A 23,959-nucleotide genomic window follows, 5' to 3' on the forward strand; every position below is an offset into this window, starting at 1 on the left:
ACTACACCTCTGAACTATATCCCCAAACCTTTTATTTTATTTTATTTTATTTTATTTTTTATTTATTTTTTTTTTTTATTTTATTTTTTGAGACTGGGTCTTGCTAAATTTCCCAGACTGGCCTCCTACTCACCATCCTCCTAACTCAGCCTCCAAGTTACTGGGATTATAGGCATGCACTAACCATGCCAATTGAACTTTCAAATGACTCCACCCCAACTTCCAATAGCAAATGAGACCCATCAGCTAAGCCCAGGCTAGCCATAGAATCATTAGAGATAACAAATTTGTTTTAAGTCACCACATAGTGGGTTGGTTCATTATGTGGTAACAGGTAAGCAGTAAAGCATCTCTGAGCCACTGAACCAAACATGAACGGCTTATTCAGACTGCGTATCATGTAAGGCATTAAAATGCTGCTTTATTTACAACATTACTAGTCAGGATCTGTGTAAACTACAAACACATTCCTTACTGGTAGAGCATATTGGTAACTAGAAGTGACTCCATCAGGAAAAAGAACCTAAAATGTGAAATTAGATAAAGAAAAGAAAGAAAAAAAAATATGTAGACTGGAAAGTTGTAACCTTTGTTATGACATGGCAAAGCATCTGGTCAAACTGTGCCTGGAATACCATAGGATGCAGAACATATAGCAACCTGGCCTATAGTTTTAGGGAAATTGGTAGAAAAAAGAAAAAAAGAATTTTGGCATGAGCTAGCTCCTCGTAGCTTTTAGAGATCAACAGGGGAAGAATGAATAGCTCAAAATAGAGCTAGCCAATCTGGAAACAAATATAAAAATAAGTATAGCTTTTATAAAAACAAGCACACTGCCGAGGGCCTATAATCTGACAAAGAGTCCTCAAAATGAAGCTAGGCAAGGTTTTTAGACTAATTCTTGTCTCCCATCACTTCCTAGGGTCACTCCCTATTCACGGTATTGACTGTTAGTCTGTCCTTTGTTCTGAGGTTAGCCCCTTATGGGTTGGAATTGAAATTTTCTTTTTATGAAATGACAGGGGTGGTCGATGGTATTTGCCTTTTAAAAAATCTTTATTTGATAAAGTAAGATGTTGGAAAACTCTTTTGATTTCCAGATTTTTATTGGTTTCTGAAATCCCAAAACTAGGGCCAAGGCACAGCTCTGACCTAGACAATCAAGGTGGAGAAGCGGGTGGAATCCAGGCCCTCAGTTCCCAGCACTGCAACTGAACCAGCCGGTCTACCAGGCATCACTGAGCAGTTACAGTATTATCAGCAAACAAAAACTTAAAAGGGATGGAGAGTCCTCCTGGGCCCGGGAGATTCATGGTCGAAAGTCAAGAGTTCTGCCTCAGGGTCGGTCTGGGTAGCCCTGGAAGAAGTCATTGCACATGATAGCGATAAGGGCCAGAAAAACAGCATACTCCTGGAAGTCCACCTGCTGGTCGCTGTTCTCATCAAGGTTGCCCATCAGCTTCTTCAGCCCCTCCTCGTCCACCTTCTCCTGAAACAGAAAGGACTGGGGTCATCACCAAGCTGGCCCTACCCTGCTCCACCCCAAACCCACAGCCAGACCCATGCACACAAGTCAGTGTTTAGTTCTCCCTCCCACTGGGTTTGCCAGGTATGTGGTGGGCAGGGAGACCCTGCAGGTTACAAGGGTCCAGCAAGTAAGGACAGCTACGCATTATTTGGTGAAGGTCTCCAGCACACCCTCCTGGGGGCAGGGGGATGCTGGACACACCTTAAGTACCCATCAACTTTAATCCTCACTGCAGCCCAACCAGGTGGATATCATGACCCCATTTTGCTGATGAGGAAACTGAGGCTTGCTGCCCCCCAAATCAGTATGCAATTCAGAAAAAGGAAATGCTTTTTATGCAACCAAAATGATTCAGAAATTGAAAAAGAAAGAAAGAGAGGGAGGGAGGGAGGGAGGGAGGGAATATGGAAAGGAGAGAAAGAGGAAAGAAGGAAGGGAGGGAGGGAGGGAGGAAAAAGGACTGGCCTCTTATGTTCAAATTCTGAGACCTGACTTTAGGGTTAGTCAGTACAGGGGTAGTGAGGGGCAAATTAGGAAATGACTGCATTTCTCTACAAAATGTCCCAGAGTGCATGTCTTTGCTGGGCTTTATTCTCTCTACATGTCCTCTTGTTTTGACATATAAATATGAAAAATAAGAGGAGGGGAAAGTGCACAAGCTAGCCATGTGATCTTGGGCCAGTCACTTTCCCTCTCTGGGCTTTGAGTTGCTCAATTCTCCAGTGAAAGGAATTGACAGATGGACTCTGAGGACCCCAACTGCTCACAGTTCTCAAGAATGCTGCAGGGAAAAGCCATAAACAGAACATTCACGCAAGGGCCTTGCTCCCACTCCAGTGGGACCATGAAGCAAAAGTCATGGGGGAAAAAAACCTCAGCCCCACCCTGGCATCTGCATCAACAGGCGCCACAGGAGTGGAGAGGAGGGAAGAGATTTACCCTGCACCCCACACTCCCCCACGACTCTCCCCTCCCCAGTCTGCCCCACTCACCCCTACAAAGCTGGGCAGCTCCTTATGCAGAAGTTCCTTCATCTCCCCTTTACTCAGCTTGAACTTGTCGCCCTCTTGGCCAGAGTACTTGTGGAAGGTAGTGACCATCACCTCCAGAGCCTGCTCCAGGGGACTGGACATCTTGGACCTGGGACCACAGAAGTGGCAATAATGGCAATATCACCAAGACACCCAGGGCCACAGTCCAGCCTGTAGGACCCAGTTCTGCCCTTTGCCCCCAACTGCCTCACCAAGTCCCTATGCAAATGGGAAGCAGGGGCTCCATCTTGCCCTCGGAATGTGGTTCCCTGTAGGCAGGGATCCTGCCTCCACCGGGCACTGAGGGCAGACGCTAAGCCTTCGCAGTGTCCACCAAGGGCAGGGCCCATGTCTCCTCTAGTCACACTAGGAACACACCTCTGAGGGCAGGGATCCCCCTTTTGAGTGTCCGTGGGAAGGGAAATAACAGGATGACCAGAGCCTTGATTCAACTCATGTCTGGGCCACACATTGGAGAGCACAGGTGGGCCCAGGGTCTGGGGGCTCCCTACATCATCTGGGAGTAGCCATGGCTTCAGCCCAGGAGTATGAGGCTCCCTGAAGTGGTCTTTTCCTTCCACAGACAAGGGCTGCTGGCACCAGTGTCTCTCTCTGCCATCTAACTGGAAGCTTCTTTGGCAGGGATGTTCCTCCCTTCAACTAGGGACTAACAGAGGAGAGAGGATGTGTCTCCCTTCTCACTGGAGGCCCTGAGTCCTAGATGCTGTGTGTGCAGGCAGGACATGGGCAGGGCAGGGGCCACTGAATGCCCTGCCCACCACAGAGGATCTTGTTGGGATTAGAATTAAAGAAATCAAACATTTAGTGCCTTGGGATCAAGGTAGAATCTGGGGACACAAGGATAGACCTCAGAGGGCATTTTTCCATTTGCCTCTGAAAATGCCAAGGCGTGATTGAAAAGGTTAGGCAGGTCCCCAAGCAGGCCAGAGGAGCTGGTGCTGGAGACAGGGAAAGCCCGGGCCAAGCTGGCCAGCCCCGCCCTGCCAGCCCCACCCTACCTAGGCAGGGGAGCAGCCCTGGGCAGAATTATGCCACTACTCCAGGCCAGAACCCAGGTGGGGCTATGTGTTGGAGACCCCAGCTTCTTGTTCTTTAGCCCTCCTAGAATCCAGAATTTTGCAAAAAGTAAAAGCAAAAACAAAGCAAACAGAATTCTCATTAAAGTACCCCTCACATAGATATCACCTACCCCTTGGTTAGACCCCAAAAGACAGAGATGCCCTAACAGACCCCTACCAAGACTAAGAGACCTGAGAGAAGGCCTCAGAGTAACCCCTAAACTGAGACTTCACAGAAGAACCTGGAAAAAGATCCCTCAACTGACATTCACAGAGGGTCCCCCAAAGTGGGAAAGAAGACTCAAGGCCAATCCCACTGAGGAAATCAGAGAGAGAAAAATATGGAAACAAGGATAAGACAGAGATATACTCACCAGATCAGGTGGCAGAGAGACCCAGGAAGGGAACAAAGTGGCCAGGCACTCAGGGTGGGGATTTATATGTCAGTCTCACTGGCCCCAGACTTGGCATTTTCAGGAAACAGACCTGTTCTAACCTGATCTCCCCAAAGCCTGGCTTCCTGCCACCCTCACTCACTTCGTGCTGATCCCCCTCCCCCTAGAGATTGCTGGTTCCTCCACAGACTGGAGGAGGGCCCCAGCCGGCTAAGGGGAGCCCCTGAGCCCACCCAGGTCATGGTAGCTGGAGGTGTTATGGGAAAGGGGCAACAAGGGCCAGGGGCCAGAGAACACAACCGCTGTCCTGAGGCCTGGAGGCCCCGGCTAGGACTGGTTCTCATGACATGCCTGTGAGTCACAGCTCACTCCAGTGTCAGAGGCTTTGGTGACCCTGAGTAGGCGGGAAACTCACAGCCCCGAGGTCATGTGCACGCATGTGTGTACATGTTTATGTGTGTGCGTGTTTGAATGTGTGTGAATGAGAAGCAGTCCGGGGACACCCTTAGATAGCTGGAGGCCAGAGAAGGCAGGTGGAGGAGGAGGGCAGTGCTGACTTCAAGGAGTGGAGGAGATAAAAGTACTTTTTACGGGCTGGGGATATGGCTCAGTTGATAGAGTGCTTGCCTCACAAGCGCAAGACCCTGGGTTCAATCCCTATTACCGCAAAAAAAAAAAAAATTACTCTTCATTTTATTTTGATTATTTATTTATTTATTTATTTATTTATTTTTTACCTTTGGTACCAAGGATTGAATCCAGGGACACTAAATCACTGAGCCACATCCCCAGCCTTTTTTATTTTTTATTTTGAGATAGGGTTTCACTAAGTTTCTTAGGGCCTCACTGAATTACTGAGGCTGGCTTTGAACTTGCGATCCTCCTGCCTCAGCCTCCTGAGCCACTGGGATTACAGGCATGGGCCACTGCTTGCACTACTTTTAAAGTAACTTTAAGGTAACAAAGTGATTGAGTGTAATTAAAATACCTCGCAGTGAGAAATGGGGATTTGCTGTGCATGCAGCCACAGTCAGGGTGAGCAAACATCTGTGTGGAGTACAAAGGAGCCCTGAGGAGGGGTCAAGGAGAGAACAGGAAAACCTTGGCCTCTTCTTCTCCAGCTTGGGGAGGTGGGTGAGTGGGTGGGGAAGATACCCCTACCTGAAGCTGAAAATAGGGGGCTGGATAGGCAGAGGCCCAGCCACTGCCCTCCCTCACCACCCCCAACTCCCATGTGCCCTCTGCATACTCAGAGAAGGGTGACCGCTGTGAGCCTTCAAACCAAGCCCAGGGGAGAGGTTTATAGGAAGGTCCAGCTTCACCACAACTCCCCGCTGGGCCCCCTTCTCCTGCTCTTTGTCTATCTTAACCCCAGTTGGGCACCGCCCTTCCTGTGGGCCCAGTTCCCCTCCCCCATCCAGATGTCAAACAGATTTTCCCCTCCCCCAACCCTCCAATACCCCCCCTTTGGTGACTCACCCATGGTTCCAGACCCAGATGCCCAGGCAGTGACTCAGCGGCACGCCCTACTCCCCCAGGGCCAGGCCAGCAGTGGCCGGAAACGCCAGGCTAGAAGTACTGGCATGGAGACCCTTCACTGAAGGACCCCAGGAAGATATGGGTGATAACACCACACACAGCAAGATCAGACTAAGACCTGAGAGGATCAGACCATGAACCAGGCTGGTCCCTTCCTGGGGGTCACTATGAGACCTTGGGGCCAGCCGGAGCAGTATAGATGAAGTGGGTTAGGATAAGGGCCCACAGCAATTCCACCCTTTCAGTTCAGGGCTTCCGAGGGTCCTTCCCTACTCAGAAATGCACTGCATCCCCATGGCTCTTCTACGGAGCCAGCAGTGAGTTTCTCCACACTCTGGCTCTCACCTGCTTTCCAACCGCTCTGATTAGGCCCTGACTGCCCTGCCTACTGTGCCCTGAGCACATACAGGATTGTACACACCTGATGTGACCAGAGACCCTTGGCTGATGTGATCGCTTTGCTCAGAATGTGCCCACACACACCCACATCACACCTCCTTCTGGCAAGATCCCATCTTCCCTTTAAAGGCCAGTTAAAAGCCACCTGCTTCATGGAGCCTTCCAGAACCCAGCCAGATTCAATTTCCACCTGTTCTATCCCACACAAAGCATTCCTTGAATCCTCCTGTGTGTGCTCAGAGCACTCCTATCTAGACTGAATCTTTTGTGTACTTGTTTTCGCTTGCCCTCACCCCCTCATGGTGAGCTCACCAGGCAGGGACTGGGTCTTATTCATTTCTGCGTGAACAAAGGGTCTCGCCCACACCAGGTGCCAACCAGTGTTTATGACTGCAGAATGGCAATGAGGGTCACAGGGAGTGTATTTAGGAACCAGGAGGTCGGGGAGTTGTCCTCAACAACTGATGTCACACCACTGATTACACTAGCAAATAATAACTTCTTCTCTGGGTCCCAGGGGTGGAACTGAGGCATCAGGCTGGAAAATACAGCTTCGGAGAGCTACAAACCCCTGAGGAGTGACCACAGGAAACATCCCATTGCAGGGACCAGCTAAGGACCTGAGTAAACTCCCCAGTGGGCAGAGATGGAGACAGGAGGCAGATGAAGAGGAACAAAGAGGCAATCGATGGAAAAGAGAGAAAGAGAGGGTAAGGAATTATGAAAGAGAAGTTGGGGGAAAGGCCAAAGAAACTGAATAGGAACAAAGTGACTAGGAATAAAGGAACCAGAAGAGGGACCGGATCTCGGGAGTTCCCTGCATCCAGAGGCCTGTCCATAGCCAGGTGTCTCTTCTCAGGAACTGAAGTCAGAATTGTGCCCATGCAATGGCAATGCCTTGAGTCTGTGAAATCAGATTCACATGCTACTAGCTTGCTGTGTGACCTTAAGCAATTGCATTCCCTCACTGCAGGACAGGTCTGTTGGATGAATGGCCTCCAGTCCCATCCTGTTCCAACATTCTCCACTTCTCTACAGGCAGAAGGGCTATCCGAGGCAAGGATGTCCCGCTGGAGAAACTGGATCGTCGCATTCCATCCACACCCTCAGAGAGCTCCAAGCGGCACAAGTTTTGCAACAGCGGCCTGCTTGGTTTTGCCCGTGTGGCTCATGCCCCCTGGTGGTTGCCATGTGTCATTGCAGCGCTGGTTTCTGCTTCCGACTTCCCCACCGCTTCTCCCTCTTGCGGCCAGCCTTTCCCATTCCCTGCTCCTGACTCACCCTGGACGAAGCAGTGCTGATTCACCTCCAAGAAGCCTTCCCACACCCACACCTGTCTCATTTAGAAGGGGTTTCCTAGCAGTACCTGCTAAGAAGCCCAAGTGGACTGAGATTCCCCCAAAATTGTTTCAAAAGCCTAGGGATAGTGGATCACGGTGGCACTGGCCTGGAATCCCAGAGACTCAGGAGGCTGAGGCAGGAGGATTGCAAAATCAAGGCCAGCCTGCAAGATTTACCGAGACCATGTCTCAAAATAAAAAAATAAAAAGGGTTAGGAATGTAGCTCGAGGGTAAAGTACTCCTTGGTTCAATCCCCAGCACCAAAGAGAGGGAGCAGGGGAGAATGGTCTCAAGATGGAGGCCCCATGTGTAAGTCCTGGCATTGCCTCTGACTCACAGAGAGATCTTGGATGAGTTGTACCATATCTCTTAGCTCAGACTTTTTCATCACAAGGATGCCTTTTATCATCCACTGCCTCCAAAAATAACCCAAAATATTTTTTCTTAGCAAACTGCATTGAACTTTTCATGACCCTGTTTCATTAATCAGACCCATAACTATTCCCTGATAGCACAATCAGCATGAGAGAACCCCTTCTCACATTAGGTTTTAATCATTCTGTATTTGTCATTCATAATGGGTTTGTGCATTCCCTTTGCAAGAGGACATTGTGGAGCACCTATTGTGTGTCAGGAGTTTTCCATAGATCATTCCATTCAATTCATACAACAATCCCAGGAAGTTGGTACAATCTTACCCCACTTGACAGAGGAGGAAATCAGGCTCCAGAAAGTATGCCCAAATTCACACAATTGATAAGGGAGGAGACAAGACTTAAAGGCAGGTGGTTTTAACAGTGTTAAACCTTTTCTATGTGCACCAATCAATGGTGATCCTTGGGGGCCCCAATATTCCCATTCCTACTCGGATCAACTTCAATCTCTGCCCATCCTTGCCTCCCCACCCCCATTTTCAGTCAGTCAGTCTCATTTCTCTAACTTACCTGTGCTCAAGAGTCTATCTTTTCAGCCTCTCTGGTCCTGGCATCTTTTCCTCTTGCTTTCAAATGCTCCATGGCCTGAATTTAAAACATGCAGAAAAGAATCATTCCTTAGCTCTCCCAACTTAGCCTTCCCCTATCCCACAAAGAATGCCACCATCCACCAAGTGACCCAAACCAGAAACTTGGCTATCGTTCCAAATTCCTGCTTCCCCCTTACTGCTGTCCAGATGTCTATGCGGTCAGTCAACCTATTGTTTCCACCTTCGAAATACCTCTCCCGGCTGTGCACACCGCCTTAGATCCCAACCAAATCATCTTGCACTACTGAAAACACATCTGTACTCTCCTCCCACCTCTACCCTTGGCCCCCATTCTAAGACTTTCTCAGATCTACCACCAGGATGATCTTCATAGAACTCAAATCTAAGCACATAGCTCCCAGGATTAGAACACTTAGCGAACTCCCACAACTTTCAGGAGGAGGCCGTTTAGCATGACATACCTTCCTTCCTAGGTACCCTGGTTTCACTGAGGTATGGTATCATCCTTATTCATGCCCCCAAGCCCTTGCCCATGTTATGGACTCTTATGGAAAGCCCTTCCTCAGTTGGACAGCCTGTCAATCTCCTAATCACCCTTTCAACTCAGCTCAAAGATCATCTCTAGGCAGCACCCCCAAATCTACTTCCCAGCCTCTCTGTATTCTAAAGCACAGGGATATGTGCTCACATGCAGGTGCGTGGACATGTGTGCCTACATACACACAGAGTTAGGTGTTCCTCTGTGAAATTTCTGTAGCTCCTTGCCCATTGCCCTATAACATCATTTCTTATGTTTAATTGTGACTATTTATGTCTTATAGTCACTAAGTTTTATGAACTCCGCATACCCTGGTGCCTGACATGGACCAAGTGTCTTGTGATCGGCCAATGGAAACAGAGTACTGTCCTCATAGCCTTCAACACCACATTTCCAGACACACTCTCAATTCTCTGCCTCCATCCCCTGAACTCTTTGAAAACTGACTTGCTACCACGCTTATGGAACCAGCTCTCTCCAATGTCACCAGAAACTTCTTTCTTGACAATGCCAGTGCTTCGGGGAGAGAATTTTGACATGCCATGTCACAGAGAGGTTCTTCAGGAGAAGGAGCCGCTCTACCCCTCTCCCCACCACTCCTTCCCTCCACCTGAATAAGGGGGCAAAACAGAGGGTAGGCTCTGAGCAGCTCTGCTCCGCTGTGGCTTCCCCTTCCTCTCCAGCCTGGCTTCCTCCCCAGCCTGCTCTCACCATCTCCACTACTTACCCACCACCCACAGCGCCTGCAATTGAGCATCTGCCCTCTGGGATGAGCTTTAGGGAAGGTCTGCTCTGTAGGAGGCAACAGGAGAGCAATGTAAAGATCTCATTGGCCTCAGGTCCAAATTACATTCTATGGTTTCTCTATCATACATGGCTGTGATTTGGAGTCCTGCTGGATCCCTTTTTCTCAGAACTTAAAAGTGAAAAGAGCCTGAACAATTAGCACATTCAGAAACCCCAATACTCAACCTTTTGGGCCCAACTGTTACCATCTATACCATTAAACCAAAATCATTCCTCAGAGGCATCTGGTAAGAAACAAACCACTCTGTTCCCCCAAGTTCTAGCCACCAAAACCATAATTTGTGTCCTAGTGAAAGCAGTGTAGAAGGAGCACAGTGGAACTACCAGATATAGGAACACACTGAGGTCCCTGAAGGGTGTTCCACCCAGAGATGACATGGAAGATCCACACCCCTTCCTCCGTACCTTGCCCTATGCATCTCTTCATGATAAACAGGTAAACTAACACAAAAGAGAATTACAAACTTCAATGATCTTAAAAGTTTAAAAGCAGAATGGGGGCTGGGGATGCAGCTCAGTGTTGGAGCATTGGCTTAACGTGCTAAGGCCCTGGATTCAATCCCCAGCACTGTCAAAAATAAAAAAATAAAGAAAGAATGAGGTTTTGAAACAGGATCTGACAATCAACCTCTTAGTGATAATCAACAAATGAACAATGAATATTTCATGAACAGCCTCTTTGAAGAAGCTCAGAAAGCTGATGCCAAATGCATGTTCCCCACTGAACAGAAAAGCAGATAAAGGTAAATATAAAATTATGCAAAAGCGGATTCACGATCAACAAAGATTTTACAAGTTATTCCACTAGTGAAAGTCCACAGTTTCTGAACTCTATCAAAAAGAAAATTACTCCAGAATCACAGGGAATTTTTGATAAAGAGGAAGTGATATTAAAATAACAAAGTATGGATGTCTATGGAGCCTGTGTTCCAGCCCTTCCCAGGACAGTGTCACAAAACGGGATGTGCCACTCCAAAAATGGTTCCTAAAGCAAGTTGAAAGTAAAAATAAGTTGTCTGCTGTCCCACTAGACAACGGAAGCTATGGCTCATGCATAGATCCTTTCCAATGGGAAAGGACTGTTCAGAAATGTAGCATTTCTCAGAGGGTCAGTCACATTAAAGACTTCATTGAAAAATATCACATATTTCCAAAAAGTCCTCCCTTTCTGCTGGCAACAACTCTTCCTATTCTAAAATTGCTAGGTGAAACATTTACCCTGGAAGAAACAGATTTAGAGAATACTGGGGAAAAAACAACTCCAAAATACTGCTGAACCTTTCAGAGAACTTTCATAGCATTGGGGGGCGGGGCAGTGTCCTCAGCCCCTTTTCTTTTTTCTTTGCTTTTTCCCCCAACCCTTTTAAAAAAAAATGGGGGGGTACTAGGGATTGAAACCAGGGGTGCTTAACCACTGAGCCACATCCTCAGACCTTTTTTTATATTTTATTAGAGACAGGGTCTCACTGAGTTGCTAAGTGCCTCATTAAGCTGCTGAGGCTGACTTTGAACTTGCAATCCTCATGCCTCAGACTCCCAAGCTGCTGTGATTACAGGCATGTGCCATTACATCCATTCATAGCATTGAAATTCTTATATTCCCACCTATAGTAATTTATTCAGAAGCAATAACTATGGTTTTGGGTTAAAATAAAACTCTATGTAAGTTAATTATAATATAGAAAATCTGGAAATACCTCAACTGTCCAAATAGAGTGTTTTGATGAGAGATAGTATACCCTTTGACTAGAAATGTATCCAGTCATTTAAAAACTACTTGCTGTGAAATATGTAAAGATATTAAAAATATACTCAAGTAAGACACAAATTACTATGCACCACAGAAAAATGCTTAGAAAAATGCATTTTGAAGTAAAAAGAAAACCTCGGTCCCCTTCTTTCACTCTCCCTTCTTACTCCCCACTCTTCGTCAATCTTAAGAAGTGATAGCATTGATTTTTAATAGACTAAGTAGAAAACTTGCAGAGAATTTATGGTTTAATGATAGCAACATGTAAATCGTGATGGGGGAAAGAAGTCAGATTTCCTAGACTTTTAGTTCAACTACTAATTAACTCTCTTTTTCTTGTTCCTTTTCCTTTTTTTTTTTTTTTTTTTTTTTTTTTGGTACCAGGAATTGAACCTAGGGGTGCTTAACCACTAAGTCACATCCCCAGTCCCTTTTATTTTTTATTGAGACAGGATCTTGCTGACTTATCAAGGCTGGCCTCAGCTGCCAGAGTTGTTGGGATTATACGCCTATGCCACATGCCCTGCTTAATTAACTCTCTTCTGATAAGATTTTTAAATAAATTTCCTAACAGAAGTTAGGAAAATAACATGACTTAAGACTATATTCAATTTACTTTTTCCCAAAAACTACTCAGAAATAAATATATACTTATTTTCAAATACCATTTAATTAATACAAGATATATTAAATAGCTATATTGTTTGGACTCTTAAAATGGTATCAATTAGCAAACATGTTCACAGCAACAATCATTCAAATATCATTCTCAAGCATCAGAGATTTATTTATATGTTAGCTGTCTCAGAGTTTTTAAATGGTAAAACATTAAAAATTATACATGGCAGATTAAAAGCATCGATGCAATTATTTTATAATTCAGTTACAATCAAAATGCAAGAAGGTCTTGTTTTCTCCACAGCCATGCCAAAACTCAGTTTCTCTAATGGGAGGATATACTCAAATACTAACTTAGCTAGCTATTCACTCTACCACTGAACTCTCACCCCAAACCTGTATTTTCACTTAAGAATAAAATTGTGTAGTTTAATATAATATCAATATTAATCTCACATTTCTATGATTTCTAAAAATAAGTTTTTGAAAAAATATTCTCTCTTCAACTGGGTGTGTTGACACAACCAGTTTAGGAGGCTAAGGCAAGAGGTTCACAAGTTTGAGGCCAGCCTCAGCAACACAGCAATATAAAAAGGGTTGTGGGATGTAGCTCAGTGGTAAAGGACCCCTGAGTAATATATATTAACTCTCCAGGAACCCCAGTTCATCTCCTTTCTATTTTATTTTCTTTCAAAATTAGGGACTTGTTTTAAGCTAACATTTGGGATCAGTCATTCATTTGCTACCAATAACTTAGAATTTTTATGCCTGTGTTATCACTAATTAATGAATATCTTTTAAAATGAGTCCCACAAAATATGGTTTTCAATACCATACATCATAATCAACCTGTGTATACATTAAAGGATTATTTATTACATTCTGTTGTCACCAAGGAAAATATGCATTGTAGCTTAGACAAAAACCAGTTCAACTTGAATATTTCACTATCATATTAAATCTCCTGGCCTGAAAAAAATTCTAAAAAAATTTTAAAAAGCATGACTATTTTCTGCAACATTTCCCTGTACCACTAAGCACCAGAATTGGGGACTTGCCTCCCCAATTCACTACTCCTTACGGAAAGTCAGTGTACAAAGGCCCATAGTCTCTGAATTCTGTCACCTGACATCTGATTAAGTGAGCCTGGGACGCTTCCACACTGGCTGCCAATTCCTCATGGCCTCCCACAGCCAGAGGCTGGCTGCTATCCCAGCAAGTACATGGGTCTGGGTGTCAGGCAGGCTGGAGTCTCAAGCCAGGCTCCACCATTTGCCAGAATAGAGAGCCAAGAAAGGACAGTGTCACCCGGTGAAACTGGTGCTAACAGGAATCTACATAAATCAGAGTAATTAACCATCTTCCCAGAAACACCCAACTTGAGAAATGTTTTAATGTGTCTTGATAAACCCAGGATACATCCTAAATCTCAGAAAAAGACTAAGGGCAATTTCAGAAAAAGCAAGGTGAGTCAGAAGAATAAGCAGTGATTTTAAAAATTATAGGGTATTACTCATGAGGAAGTGATTTAAAGAAAGACATTCTAAGGATCAACTTGTAATACTAGAAAATGGTTGTTACACAGGAGTTAAGACTTGACTCTACCATATTCTAATTCTATTAATGAAGATCTTTCAGCTACAAAAAAAGACAGAAGTTCAACTCAAGCTCACCAAAGCCAAAAGGGTGTGGTTGTTACATGGCATAGGTCACTGCCATAATTCACAAGATAGATGAACTACAGCCTTAAGGGCCAGAACAGGAAACTTATCACCATTCATTCTTCCATCCATCGTCTATCCATCCTCCTCTCACGCTGTTTGTCTCTCTTTCCATGTTGGCTTCACTCTTGCTGTAGCATAGCAGGTCCTCTCCATATAATGAGGAACTAGTTTTGGAAACCCAATATCTATATGTTAATCCAAGGAGAAGCCCTAATTGGTTCTGATGGGTTCACAAACTGGGCCATAGACCAGTCCCTGTTGCCAGGGAGACAGGGTGTTATGATAGACAGGTGTGGGTTAGATACTCATCCCTGTGGTCAAGGGTCTCTTACTAAAGGGAGGGAGTAAGTTACCTCAGCAAAATCACACTCACCATTTAGCTGGGTGCGGTGACACATACCTTTAATCCCAGCAGCTGGGGAGGCTGAGGCAGGAGCAAGATCCTGTCTCAAAACAAAAAATAAAAAGGGTTGAGGATGTGACTCAGTGGTTAAATGCCCCTGAGTTCAATCCCTTAAAAAAAGATCACATGGTGAGTGATTTCACCATTTGGATGGTGCTGGGAATTGAATCCAGAGGCTCTTTACCAATGAGCCATTTTCCCAGTCCCTGTTCATTGTTTATTTTGAGACAAGTTCTCACTAAATTGCCCAGGTTGGCCTCAAACTTGTGATCTTCCTGCCTCAGCCTCCAGAGTTGCTGGGATTACCACCCAGCCCTGTCCCATTATAATTGTCAAAATATCTAGGTCCAGCTTCAGAGATAGTGGAGTTTAGTGACTTAATCTAGTCCAGTGCCTCCTCATATGCCATTTCATAATAAGAAATAATTCCTTACATGGGGAGAGATACACATATCATCCAGTTTATTCATGCAATCCTTTAAGATTATCCACATTTGGTACTGGGGATATAGCTCAGTTGGTAGAGTGCTTGCCTCGCATGCACAAGACCCTAGGTTCAATGCCCAGCACCCCAAAAATTAAATAAATAAATAAAAGATTATCCACATCCAGTTACCCAGCTCTTTATCCACCAACCAGTCTCTGGCTTGCATTTGGGACTCTCCTTCTGGCAAGAAATAGAGCTGATTCCTGGAATGTTTGGATTTACCATGAAGTAATAATGATGAACAAAAACTGTCTCTTGGAACCAGATCTTCTCTGAGTGAAGTGATGAAGAATGACCTTCTGAACCTGCCCAGATTCTGTCCAGATAAACATCTGCTCCTGAGAAGGAAGGAAAAAAGGCAGGCAGGCAAGCAGGCAGGCAGAAGCTAAAATTTACAGAGTGCTGACTCTTGGACATTGTACTAAGTTCTGAGCATATATTATCTAATTTGTCCCTCCCAAACACCCTATAATATAAACAATGTCTATGATTAATTAGATCAGGAAACTAAAGCTCGGGATTAAGCGCAGAGCCAGGATTTGAACTCAGACTGGCCTGACAGCAGAGCCCTGCTCATCAATCAATACTGACTCTGCAGTGCTTTGCCCAGGATTCCTTCTCTGGCCTCTTTCCCCTTTCCTCTTCCTCCTCCAACTCAACTGATGCTAAAACTGATCCTCTAAACATTTCTCTCTTACTTGCTTTCTTGTTTCCTTTCTTCCTCTGCCCTCCTTTCTCACAGTCTCATAACCCTTCAGTTCAGACAGCTCCTAAAATCAAAGGGTTTGAAACTGCACTCAGCCAGCTCCGCCTGCCCAGCCTGAGGCTCTGTTGTTGACCTCGCTGCTGCCCTCCCAAGGAGCAATGTGGGCATCATCTCTGTCTTGCTCTGTAGAACTCCAGATTAGAACAAACACCATGCCAGCCACAGTCCTCACTGAGCACACCCCAAGAACCACAGGGTTTTCCTAGGAACCTCACCTAATTAACCCTTCCTCTCTGTTCCTGGAGCTCCTACCTCACCCCAACCTGCCTGAGACAGCAACTTCCTGATCAGTGTCCTCCTGAACTCCTGTCTCTCCCTTCTTCAACTGTAATGATCAGAGTTGAGTTGCCCATTCTTTTTTTTTTTTTTTTTTTTTTAATTTTTTGCAGTACCAGGGATTGCACCCAGGGGTGCTCTACCACTGAGCTACATCCCCAGCCGTTTGTGGGGTTTTTTTTTGTTTTTGTTTTTGTTTTTTTGTTTTGTTTTGTTTTGTTTTTTTTGAGACAGGATCTTGCTGTTTTCCAGGCTAGCCTGGAACTTGTGATCCTCCTGATGCAGCCTCCCAAGTAACAACATGGTTTTGTTATCACTCAGTCCTTGTCCCCAGTGTCAATCCAATAATGAGGACACAGTTTTGAGAAAAAGGAAGAAAAGGTTTATTGCTTTGCTAGAAAAGGAGAAACGCAAGGGACTCCTGTCCCAAAGACTGTGATTCTGCCCTTCCACAGGAATAGGGGGCTTTTAAAGAGGTGATTCAAAGGCTGCATTCCACATGTTCTCTGTCTGGAGTTGTAATTCATCAATTAATTTGGGAGATAGTCATTTCTGAGATCTTCTGTTCCCATCCCCAAAGTCTGGATTACTTTGTTCCTATGGTGGGTACTTGTGCTCGAGGACAGATAACTCTGCCTAGGGTGGGGAAGAAAGTAATCCTATTTCCCCTGAGATTAGAGAAAGATGGTATTAGTATCAGATCTGCTATTTTGGTGCCATCATTATTCTGCCTCCCCCACATCACTTTACATCCCAGACTGTTAGCCCATGAACCTCCTAGTCATTGGTCCATTGTTATTAGCCAACAAAATTCCACTACTTAAGAATAACTCCCTGGCCATTTTCTTTCTCTTCCTCCCCCCCGCCCCCCATCCTACAGGGAGACACTCTGCCTTTCCATCTAATAAAATCTCTTGTGTGAGTTCCCTCATCCAGAGTGGTTTCTGGGTGCTTTCATTGGTGCCATGACTAGGATGGGCTCTTCTACTGCCACTTAGGTGGGTGGAATCCCCTCTGATGCCCCAGATCCCCCCCACCAGAGGCTGGTCTCACCATCCATTTGCCTGGACGCTCTCCTCCACATCCACACACCGGCCTCATTCGGTAGGTGACTTCTCCTCTGGCTTTTGGTTACCTGGGAAATGACTGTTGAGCGTCCAGCACACCTGAGGCTCTCCGCGGGTCCAGGGAACCCCGGTCACAGTTCTTGCAACTACAGCTGAATCCCTATACTGATTGCTGGGGGAGAGCTCTGGGCTGGCGGGGGACTCTTTCCTAAGAGGACTGCCTCTTGCAAGACCTACTCTGGTCCTGGGTTCTCTCTATGACATTTTTGTCTCTACAACAACCCCAGTGCTGGGCACCCAGGTCGCCCTACAGGCTTAGCCTTGACGCTTATCTAGTAGGTAGTGATGACTCCCTGATAACTCGTCCTTCACTCGGGTGATTCCCTGGTGGCCGAGGCATGCTTGGCCTCTGTGTTCACCAATTCCTCTCTCACAATGGGCAGCTCACTCTCAATTCCCACCCTTACCCCCTGGGTTGCCTCTTAGTTAATTTAAGAGTCCCTCCACCTCACCCCAGACCTCAAACCAAATGGCACTTTAGATCCCAACATTTTTAGGGACTTTAATTTCTGAGAGCACTCAGGGAAATGGAAAGAGATTTCCCTACATTATCTTTGCTCTTCCTGCAAACCTGAACTTTCTCTCTCTTCTTCTCCCTTCCTCTCTCTGCCTTTCTCTTTCTTGCACTCTCATGCTATTTTACTAAAATAATTAATGGCCATTATCATTTTTTCTTCTAGGACTCTTGTTTTGTTTTGTTTTGTTTTTCTTAAATGCTATATATTTCAAGCTCACAATTTTGGTCCTACATACCTAGGTTGATGGTTTTTTCATCAGTTCTATTTTTATTCAACTCTAGAGTTATTTTTGAACATCTGTTATATTGCAATGGAGATTCGCCTATAAAAGGCTACAAGGCCTTTGTGTTTGTGTTATGTGTATATTGTGTCATCTAATGTCATGCTGTCTATGTATGTACATGATAACAAAATTGACAGAAATAATGAGCACTCATAAAATTAAAATTTTAAAAATGGATCCAGATACCTTAATTCACGTGATTTAAAAGATTCAATTTAAATTGGGTAAACAAATGAGAGTAAAATGTCTTTGAAATTACTTACCTCACAAGTCTCTAGGTGGTCAAATTAATAAAATGTTGATATCTATAAAATGTCTAATATCAATGGTTTCTAGGACTTTTCTTCCACAGGAAAAAGATGGCAGATACTATTCAATACACTTGTCTGATATCTTGGTTTTTACAGTAAAATCAGTAGATTTGACATGTATGGGATTACTCAAATGTGTTTGTTAGAGACATCTGATTAATTTACAAAGTTAAAATGCTAACTGTTAAATAACATTGAGTACTCTTAACTCCTTAAATTCCATGGAGTAACATAATTAAACATTATTGGTGTTTTCACAGATTGTTAAAATTGCTTTGTGTCATCACTAAAAACAAGATTACTAAGACTTCAGTTCTAACAGGTATAATTCTATATACAAAGGGATCCAAAAATTTCAACTGTGTTTCAATTAGAGTACTGTACACAACAAAATATTTCATCTTATTAAAATGGAGTAGTTTATCTAAATTCAGAAATTTCGTAAGAGTTGTTTCAGAATGTGAACAAAAGGGGTCAACATATAGGAAAGAAAAATAAAAGGTTCTAGGTATGGAAATATATTTAGTAGAAGGGAGAAGAAAATGTTTCTGGGTAGGAAAGTCTTTCTGTGATGAAATCCGGGATGGGATTCATGGTCATGGTCTGCTGGCTCTCCCTTAATGGGGACCTGAGTCACCTGGACCATGCCCCCTCCTCCCTGGCCAATACCCACCATAGGGTGTTTCTGCCTCTTGCATGCCAACCTCTTCACCCACCACAGAATTCGACTCTGGACAGTGCTCCCTCTTCTGGAGGTGAGTCCTCAGAGCTCTTCTGTGGTGGTGCTGAACTCCCTCTCTCTCTCTCTATGAAAACCCCAGCTCTGGGTCAGGGTCTCCCTCTACTTCAGCTGCAGATCTGTCAGGGATGGTGACAACCCTCACTGATGGTCTGCTCCTATGTGGGAAATCAGAGAGGTTGTGGGAACACCCCTTCCTCCTCTCCCATTTCCCCTCTCCAGGCTCCTGAGAACTCTTAGCCATGGGCTCTGCCCAATTTAAAATTCTCTGCCACCCCCACCCCCTCAGCTGTCTCCTCAAAAACATTTGGCCTCACCATTTGACTCCAGATCTCAAACTTCACAGGCTTATTTTCTATTGCAACACAGTCTGACCCAATATAAGTTAGATAATGACTCCTCTTGGCCAGCGAATGGAGCTTATACAACTTCTGTCACCACAGCAAGCTCTCTCAACCTTTCCTTGATTTATGTTTTGGATGTAATATCATTATGTTAACTAATATTCACATAGACTCAGGAAACAATACATAGGAGCAAATGTAAAATGATGTTTAAAGAGGAGGAAAAGATCAACTTCAGAACTAGAACACTTTACCTAAGATTTGTAAACAGCCTTGCCTTACCTGAGATAAGGCTCTGTCTCCCACCCTGCTGCATGTCAGAATGGCTCCAAAATAAGCCAGACTTCAGCTTATTTAAAGTTATATTCAAAAGAGTTTTTTCGTTGTAAAATTACTGTGATCTCAAACGGGATAAAATGTATAGCTCAGACAAAATTCAAGATAGCTATTACACAAAGTAAATGTTTTACTGTTGTTAATTCCATTTTGTATTTTCCTTGTAAACTCTCTAACTGTTGCCTGATTAATGTTTTGCAGAAGTACTAATTCAAGAACAAACAACCTAAATTAATTTGAGATAATAAGCCATCACCTATAGGACAGATGAGATAATATAGACCCCAATTAAATAAAAGGGGGTAAATAACTGTAAAGTCATAAACATTAAAGTTAAAGCCCAGTACTCTTACTTTATGACTGATGAGGCTGGCTTGCTGGATATTTAATATCAAATTTAGAGGTTGAGATTAAAATACAGGGACCAAGAAAACCAATGTTTGGTTCTTGCCCTCTATGTCAGCTGAACCCAGGGAATAAGAGAAGTTTTCTAAGGAGCTTTGCAATTCTGGGCCACACCACCTCCTGATCAGGGAGATCAACGAGACCACTAAAGGATGAAAAGCCAATCAGTGCACCTGCAGCAAAGAGGAGGGTCATTGGAAAAGGAAAACACCCCTGATGCTTCCAAAGGAAGCCACCTCATCAACAAGACCCTACCTAGCAAATGGCACTAAAGGAGCTAAGAAGTTGCTCTCAAGTTCTCCACAAGTAACCCCTGTGAGAACTCAGTTAACCCTAAACTACAGATAAGAACAAGGTCAATTTGACCAGCTTGATCTTGAACACCTAGAAAAAAAGGACCAAAACATAGCCATTTCTGGGCATTTAATTAGAGAAATGCAAATTTAAACCACCCTAAGATTTCATCTAACTCCAATTAGAATGGCTATTATCAAGAACACAAGCAATAATAAGTGTTGGCATGGATGTGGGGGAAAAGGCACACGCATACATTGCTGGTGGAGTTGCAGATTGGTGCAGCCACTTTGGAAAGCAGTATGGCAATTTCTCAGAAAACTTGGAATGGACACACCATTTGACTCAGCTATCCCACTCCTCCGCCTATACCCAAAGAACTTAAAATCAGCATACTATAGTGATCAGCCACATTAATGTTCATAGCAGCTCAATGCACAATAGCTAGATTGTGGAACCAACCTAGATGCCCTTCAATTGACAAATGGATAAAGCAACTGTGGTATATATACACGATGGAATATTACTCAGCCATAAAGAAGAATAAAATTATGGCATTTGCTGGCAAATGGATGAAGTTGGAAAATATCATGCTAAGTGAAATAGGCCAAGCCCAAAAACCAAAGGTTAAATGTTTTCTCAGATAAGTGCATGACAATATATAAGAAGGGGAGGTGGCAGGGGGAAGAAAAGAATTAAGGAACTTTGGATGGCATAGAGGAAAATGGGGTGGGAGGGGGTGGAGGACAGAAAGATAATAGAATGAAACAGATAGTATTACCCTATGTATATGTGTGATTACATGAATGGTGTGAATCTACATTGCGTACAACCATAGAAATGAAAAGTTGTACCCCATTTGTGTACAATGAATCAAAATGCAGTCTGTAAAAATAAATATTTTAATAAAAACAAAAAATGAAAAACACACAAACACACACAAAAAAAAACAATAGTCAAAAGTAATTTAAGATGTACACTTATGTTAGCCCCAAGAATAAGTAAGACTGGAGGCTACTAAAGAGATTCTTAGGCAGGAGTGCCTGATAACCATCAAGAGAAACTGCCAGAGTCGGAAATTTTTGGTCATTTTAAGGTCTACATATTTTCCTAAACAGGACCATGCCTGCTAAATTGCCTACAGAAGTTCCTACAAGATCAGATACACAAGTTCCAGAGCCAGCAGACACACACAAGTTCACCAACCAATCAGCCAATCAACCGCTTCTCCTTCAAGACTACCAGCCCGAGACCCAAAGCTAAGACCTGCGATTCACTATTGACACCTCCGGCTCCAAAAACTCTGCTCCCACCTAAAGCCCTCCCTAATCCTCTTTTTTTACAGGAATGAGACTCTTCGCCCCTAACCAGCAGGAAGAATCTACAGAAGAAAGACCATCGTCCCACCCCTCCACCACTCTATCTATAAAAACAAAAAGGGAGGAATATAGGCATCAGATCTGCTATTTTGCTGCCGCCATTATTCTGCCTCCCCCACACGACTTTACAACCCAGATTGTTAGCCCGTGAACCTTCTGGTCAGTCATTGGCCCCTTGTTATTAGCCAGTGAAATTCCACTACTTAAGAATAGCTCGACTGCTATTTTCTCTCTCTCTCCTTCTCACTCTTGCGCACATTCTCTCTCTCTCTATCTATCTATCTATCTATCTATCTCTATCTCTATCTCTCCCCCACTCCTCTCTCTCTCTCTCTTTCTCCCCTCCTCTCTCTCTCACACACACCCTACAGGGAGACACTCTGCCTTTCTGCTTAATAAAATCTCTTGCGTGAGTTCCCACGTCCAGAGTGGTCTCTGCGTGCTTTCAGGGAGAGATTAGGGAGGAGCAGGGAGAGAGGAAGAGAAAGAAACATGACCATTTGAAAAATAAGTTGCAGTATCAGAGCAGCAAGGGCTATATTCAAAGCATAAAGTGGGGGCCTGGGGCTGGGGCTCAGTGCTTGACTAGCATGTATGAAGCACTGGGTTCAATCCTCAGCACTGTATTCAAAAATAAGCAAATAAAAAAAAGGCATGCTATCTATCTACAGCTACAAAAAAATTTTAGATCATAAACTGGACCGCTGTTACAGTTTCTTTTTAAACAGTCTCTTCCCTGTTATTCTGGGTGGCAGACTAGAGAGACCTCTCCCTCAGCCAGTTCTTAACCTCAAATGTTATTGTTTCAATCAAAGGGACATTAGATAGTTCTTTGGGGGGTATTCTGCCCAAAGATTTGGGTAGCATGTTTCTGCTCTCATTTAACAATCATGTTTAGATTCACACACTATCAGCTGGGCATGATGGGTGCACACCTGTAATCCCAGAGATTTGGGCAGCTGAGGCAAGAGGATCTCAATTTGAAGGCCAGCCTCAGCAACTAAAATGAGGCCCTGTCTCAAAATAAAAAGTAAAAAGGACTGGGAATGTATCGCAGTTGTAAAGTGCCCCTGGGTTCAATCCTCAGCACACACAAAAAAATAAAAATCCATACACTATGTAATGATGGTCCACTTTATACTTTGAACATAGCCCTTGCTGCTCTGCCACTGTGACTTATTTTTTAAATGAACATATTTTGTTTTCTTCCTCTCTCTCTCTCCCTTCCCTAATCTCTGTCCCTCCTTAATCTTGGAGGAAACAGAATTACTTTTCTTCCCCATCCTAGGCAGGATTATCTGTCCTTGAGCACACACCCACCACAGGAATGCAATAATTCAGATTTGAGGCACCGGAATATCTAAAAAATTAATATCTCCCAAATCAACAAATGAGCAGAGAACAAGTGGAACATGGCCTTTGAATCACCTCTTTAAAACGCATTTTTCCCCTGATGGACAGAATCACAGCCTCTAGGGCAGGAGTCTCCTATGTTTCTTCGGTAGCAAAGCAATAAAAACTTACTTTTCCTTTTTCTTGAAACGGTGTCCTTGTTATTGGATTGGCATCAGGAACAAGGAGCTTTCAGTGACAACTATATTTGGCAGATGACCCTTCATGGTTTGTAGCTTGGAATTGTATCCGTTTCGTTAAACATGGTCATTGATACTCTGTATTTTATTTGTTGTTGTTGTTGTGGTTGTTGTTTCTTTTTTTAAAACAGGGATTGAACCCAGGGTTGCTTAACCACTGAGCCACATCCCCAGCCCTAGTTTTTATTTCAGATAGAGCCTCACTAAATTTTTGAGACTGGTTTTGAACTCCCAATCCTCCTGCCTCAGCCTTCCAAATAGTTGGGATTATAGGCATGTGCCACTGTGCTTGGCTCTGTTTGGTTTTTCTTAGTGAGATTCAAAAGTAGAGGGAAAAACCACACTTCTACCCTGTTTTTTGTTGTGACCAGACTCATCTTTAAGACCTAAATCTTAGGTCTTAAATTACACCTGTAAGCCCAGCAACTAGAGAAGTGGAGGTAGGAGGATCACAAGATAAAGGACAGCCTAGGCGACTTAGTTGAGACCCTGTCTCAAAATAAAAAATACAAAGGGCTCACATGTAACTCAATAGTAGAGTGTCAATGGTTCAAGTCTCAGTACTACAAAGCAAGCAAGGAAGGAAGGATCCATGCTGGCATGAAATGACATTCCTATTGCCTTGGGACACGGCCTCCTAGTCAGGGAAGCAACGAAAGGAGACCAAGAATATCAGACCAAATTCCACCAAGTTTTTTCTGTGATGGAACCCCATCCGCCAAGCACCAAAAATTGAGTGGAGATGTGTTCCCTTGTTCACCCCAGTTACCACCCAGTCCTACCACACTCCCACCCCGCTCTATACCACCTTCCTATAGAAGACCACTAGCTCCATTCAAAGTAAATAATAATCAGAAAGGAAATAACTTAGCTTTGTTTTTTTTTTTTTTTTTATTGTAAACAAATGGGATACATGTTGTTTCTCTGTTTGTACATGGCGTAAAGGCATACCATTTGTGTAATCA

At 44.1% G+C, this 23,959-nt stretch overlaps 1 protein-coding gene, 1 long non-coding RNA gene and 1 pseudogene across 4 annotated transcripts; 1 reads left to right on the forward strand and 2 right to left on the reverse strand.

The window, feature by feature from the left end:
- Nucleotides 1-1,043: 1,043 nt before the first annotated feature.
- S100A2 (S100 calcium binding protein A2) lies at nt 1,044-4,260 on the reverse strand. Of its 2 annotated transcripts, none has more exons than XM_079128461.1 (3): nt 4,013-4,260; nt 2,521-2,668; nt 1,044-1,489 (listed from the first exon to the last, which is right to left on the reverse strand). In XM_079128461.1, exons 2-3 carry the CDS (start codon nt 2,659-2,661, stop codon nt 1,337-1,339), a joined length of 294 nt encoding a protein of 97 aa, XP_078984587.1. In that variant the 5' UTR covers nt 2,662-2,668; nt 4,013-4,260; the 3' UTR covers nt 1,044-1,336. The 2 variants fall into 2 exon arrangements, with proteins under 2 accessions (XP_078984587.1, XP_078984586.1); XM_079128460.1 differs by lacking the exon at nt 4,013-4,260 and adding an exon at nt 3,579-3,601.
- Nucleotides 4,261-8,258: 3,998 nt separating this feature from the next.
- On the reverse strand, nt 8,259-15,461 carry LOC306653684. The gene is made up of 3 exons (XR_013761768.1): nt 15,323-15,461; nt 14,847-14,962; nt 8,259-8,331 (listed from the first exon to the last, which is right to left on the reverse strand). It is a non-coding gene; the product is annotated as an uncharacterized lncRNA (long non-coding RNA).
- On the forward strand, nt 8,976-10,918 carry LOC306654303 (UBX domain-containing protein 2A-like; annotated as a pseudogene). The gene is made up of 2 exons: nt 8,976-8,991; nt 10,244-10,918. The product of its transcript is annotated as a UBX domain-containing protein 2A-like (transcript).
- Nucleotides 15,462-23,959: the final 8,498 nt, after the last annotated feature.

Source organism: Sciurus vulgaris (genome assembly GCF_902686455.1).
Source record: "Sciurus vulgaris genome assembly, chromosome: 1".
Lineage (NCBI taxonomy): Eukaryota > Metazoa > Chordata > Mammalia > Rodentia > Sciuridae > Sciurus > Sciurus vulgaris.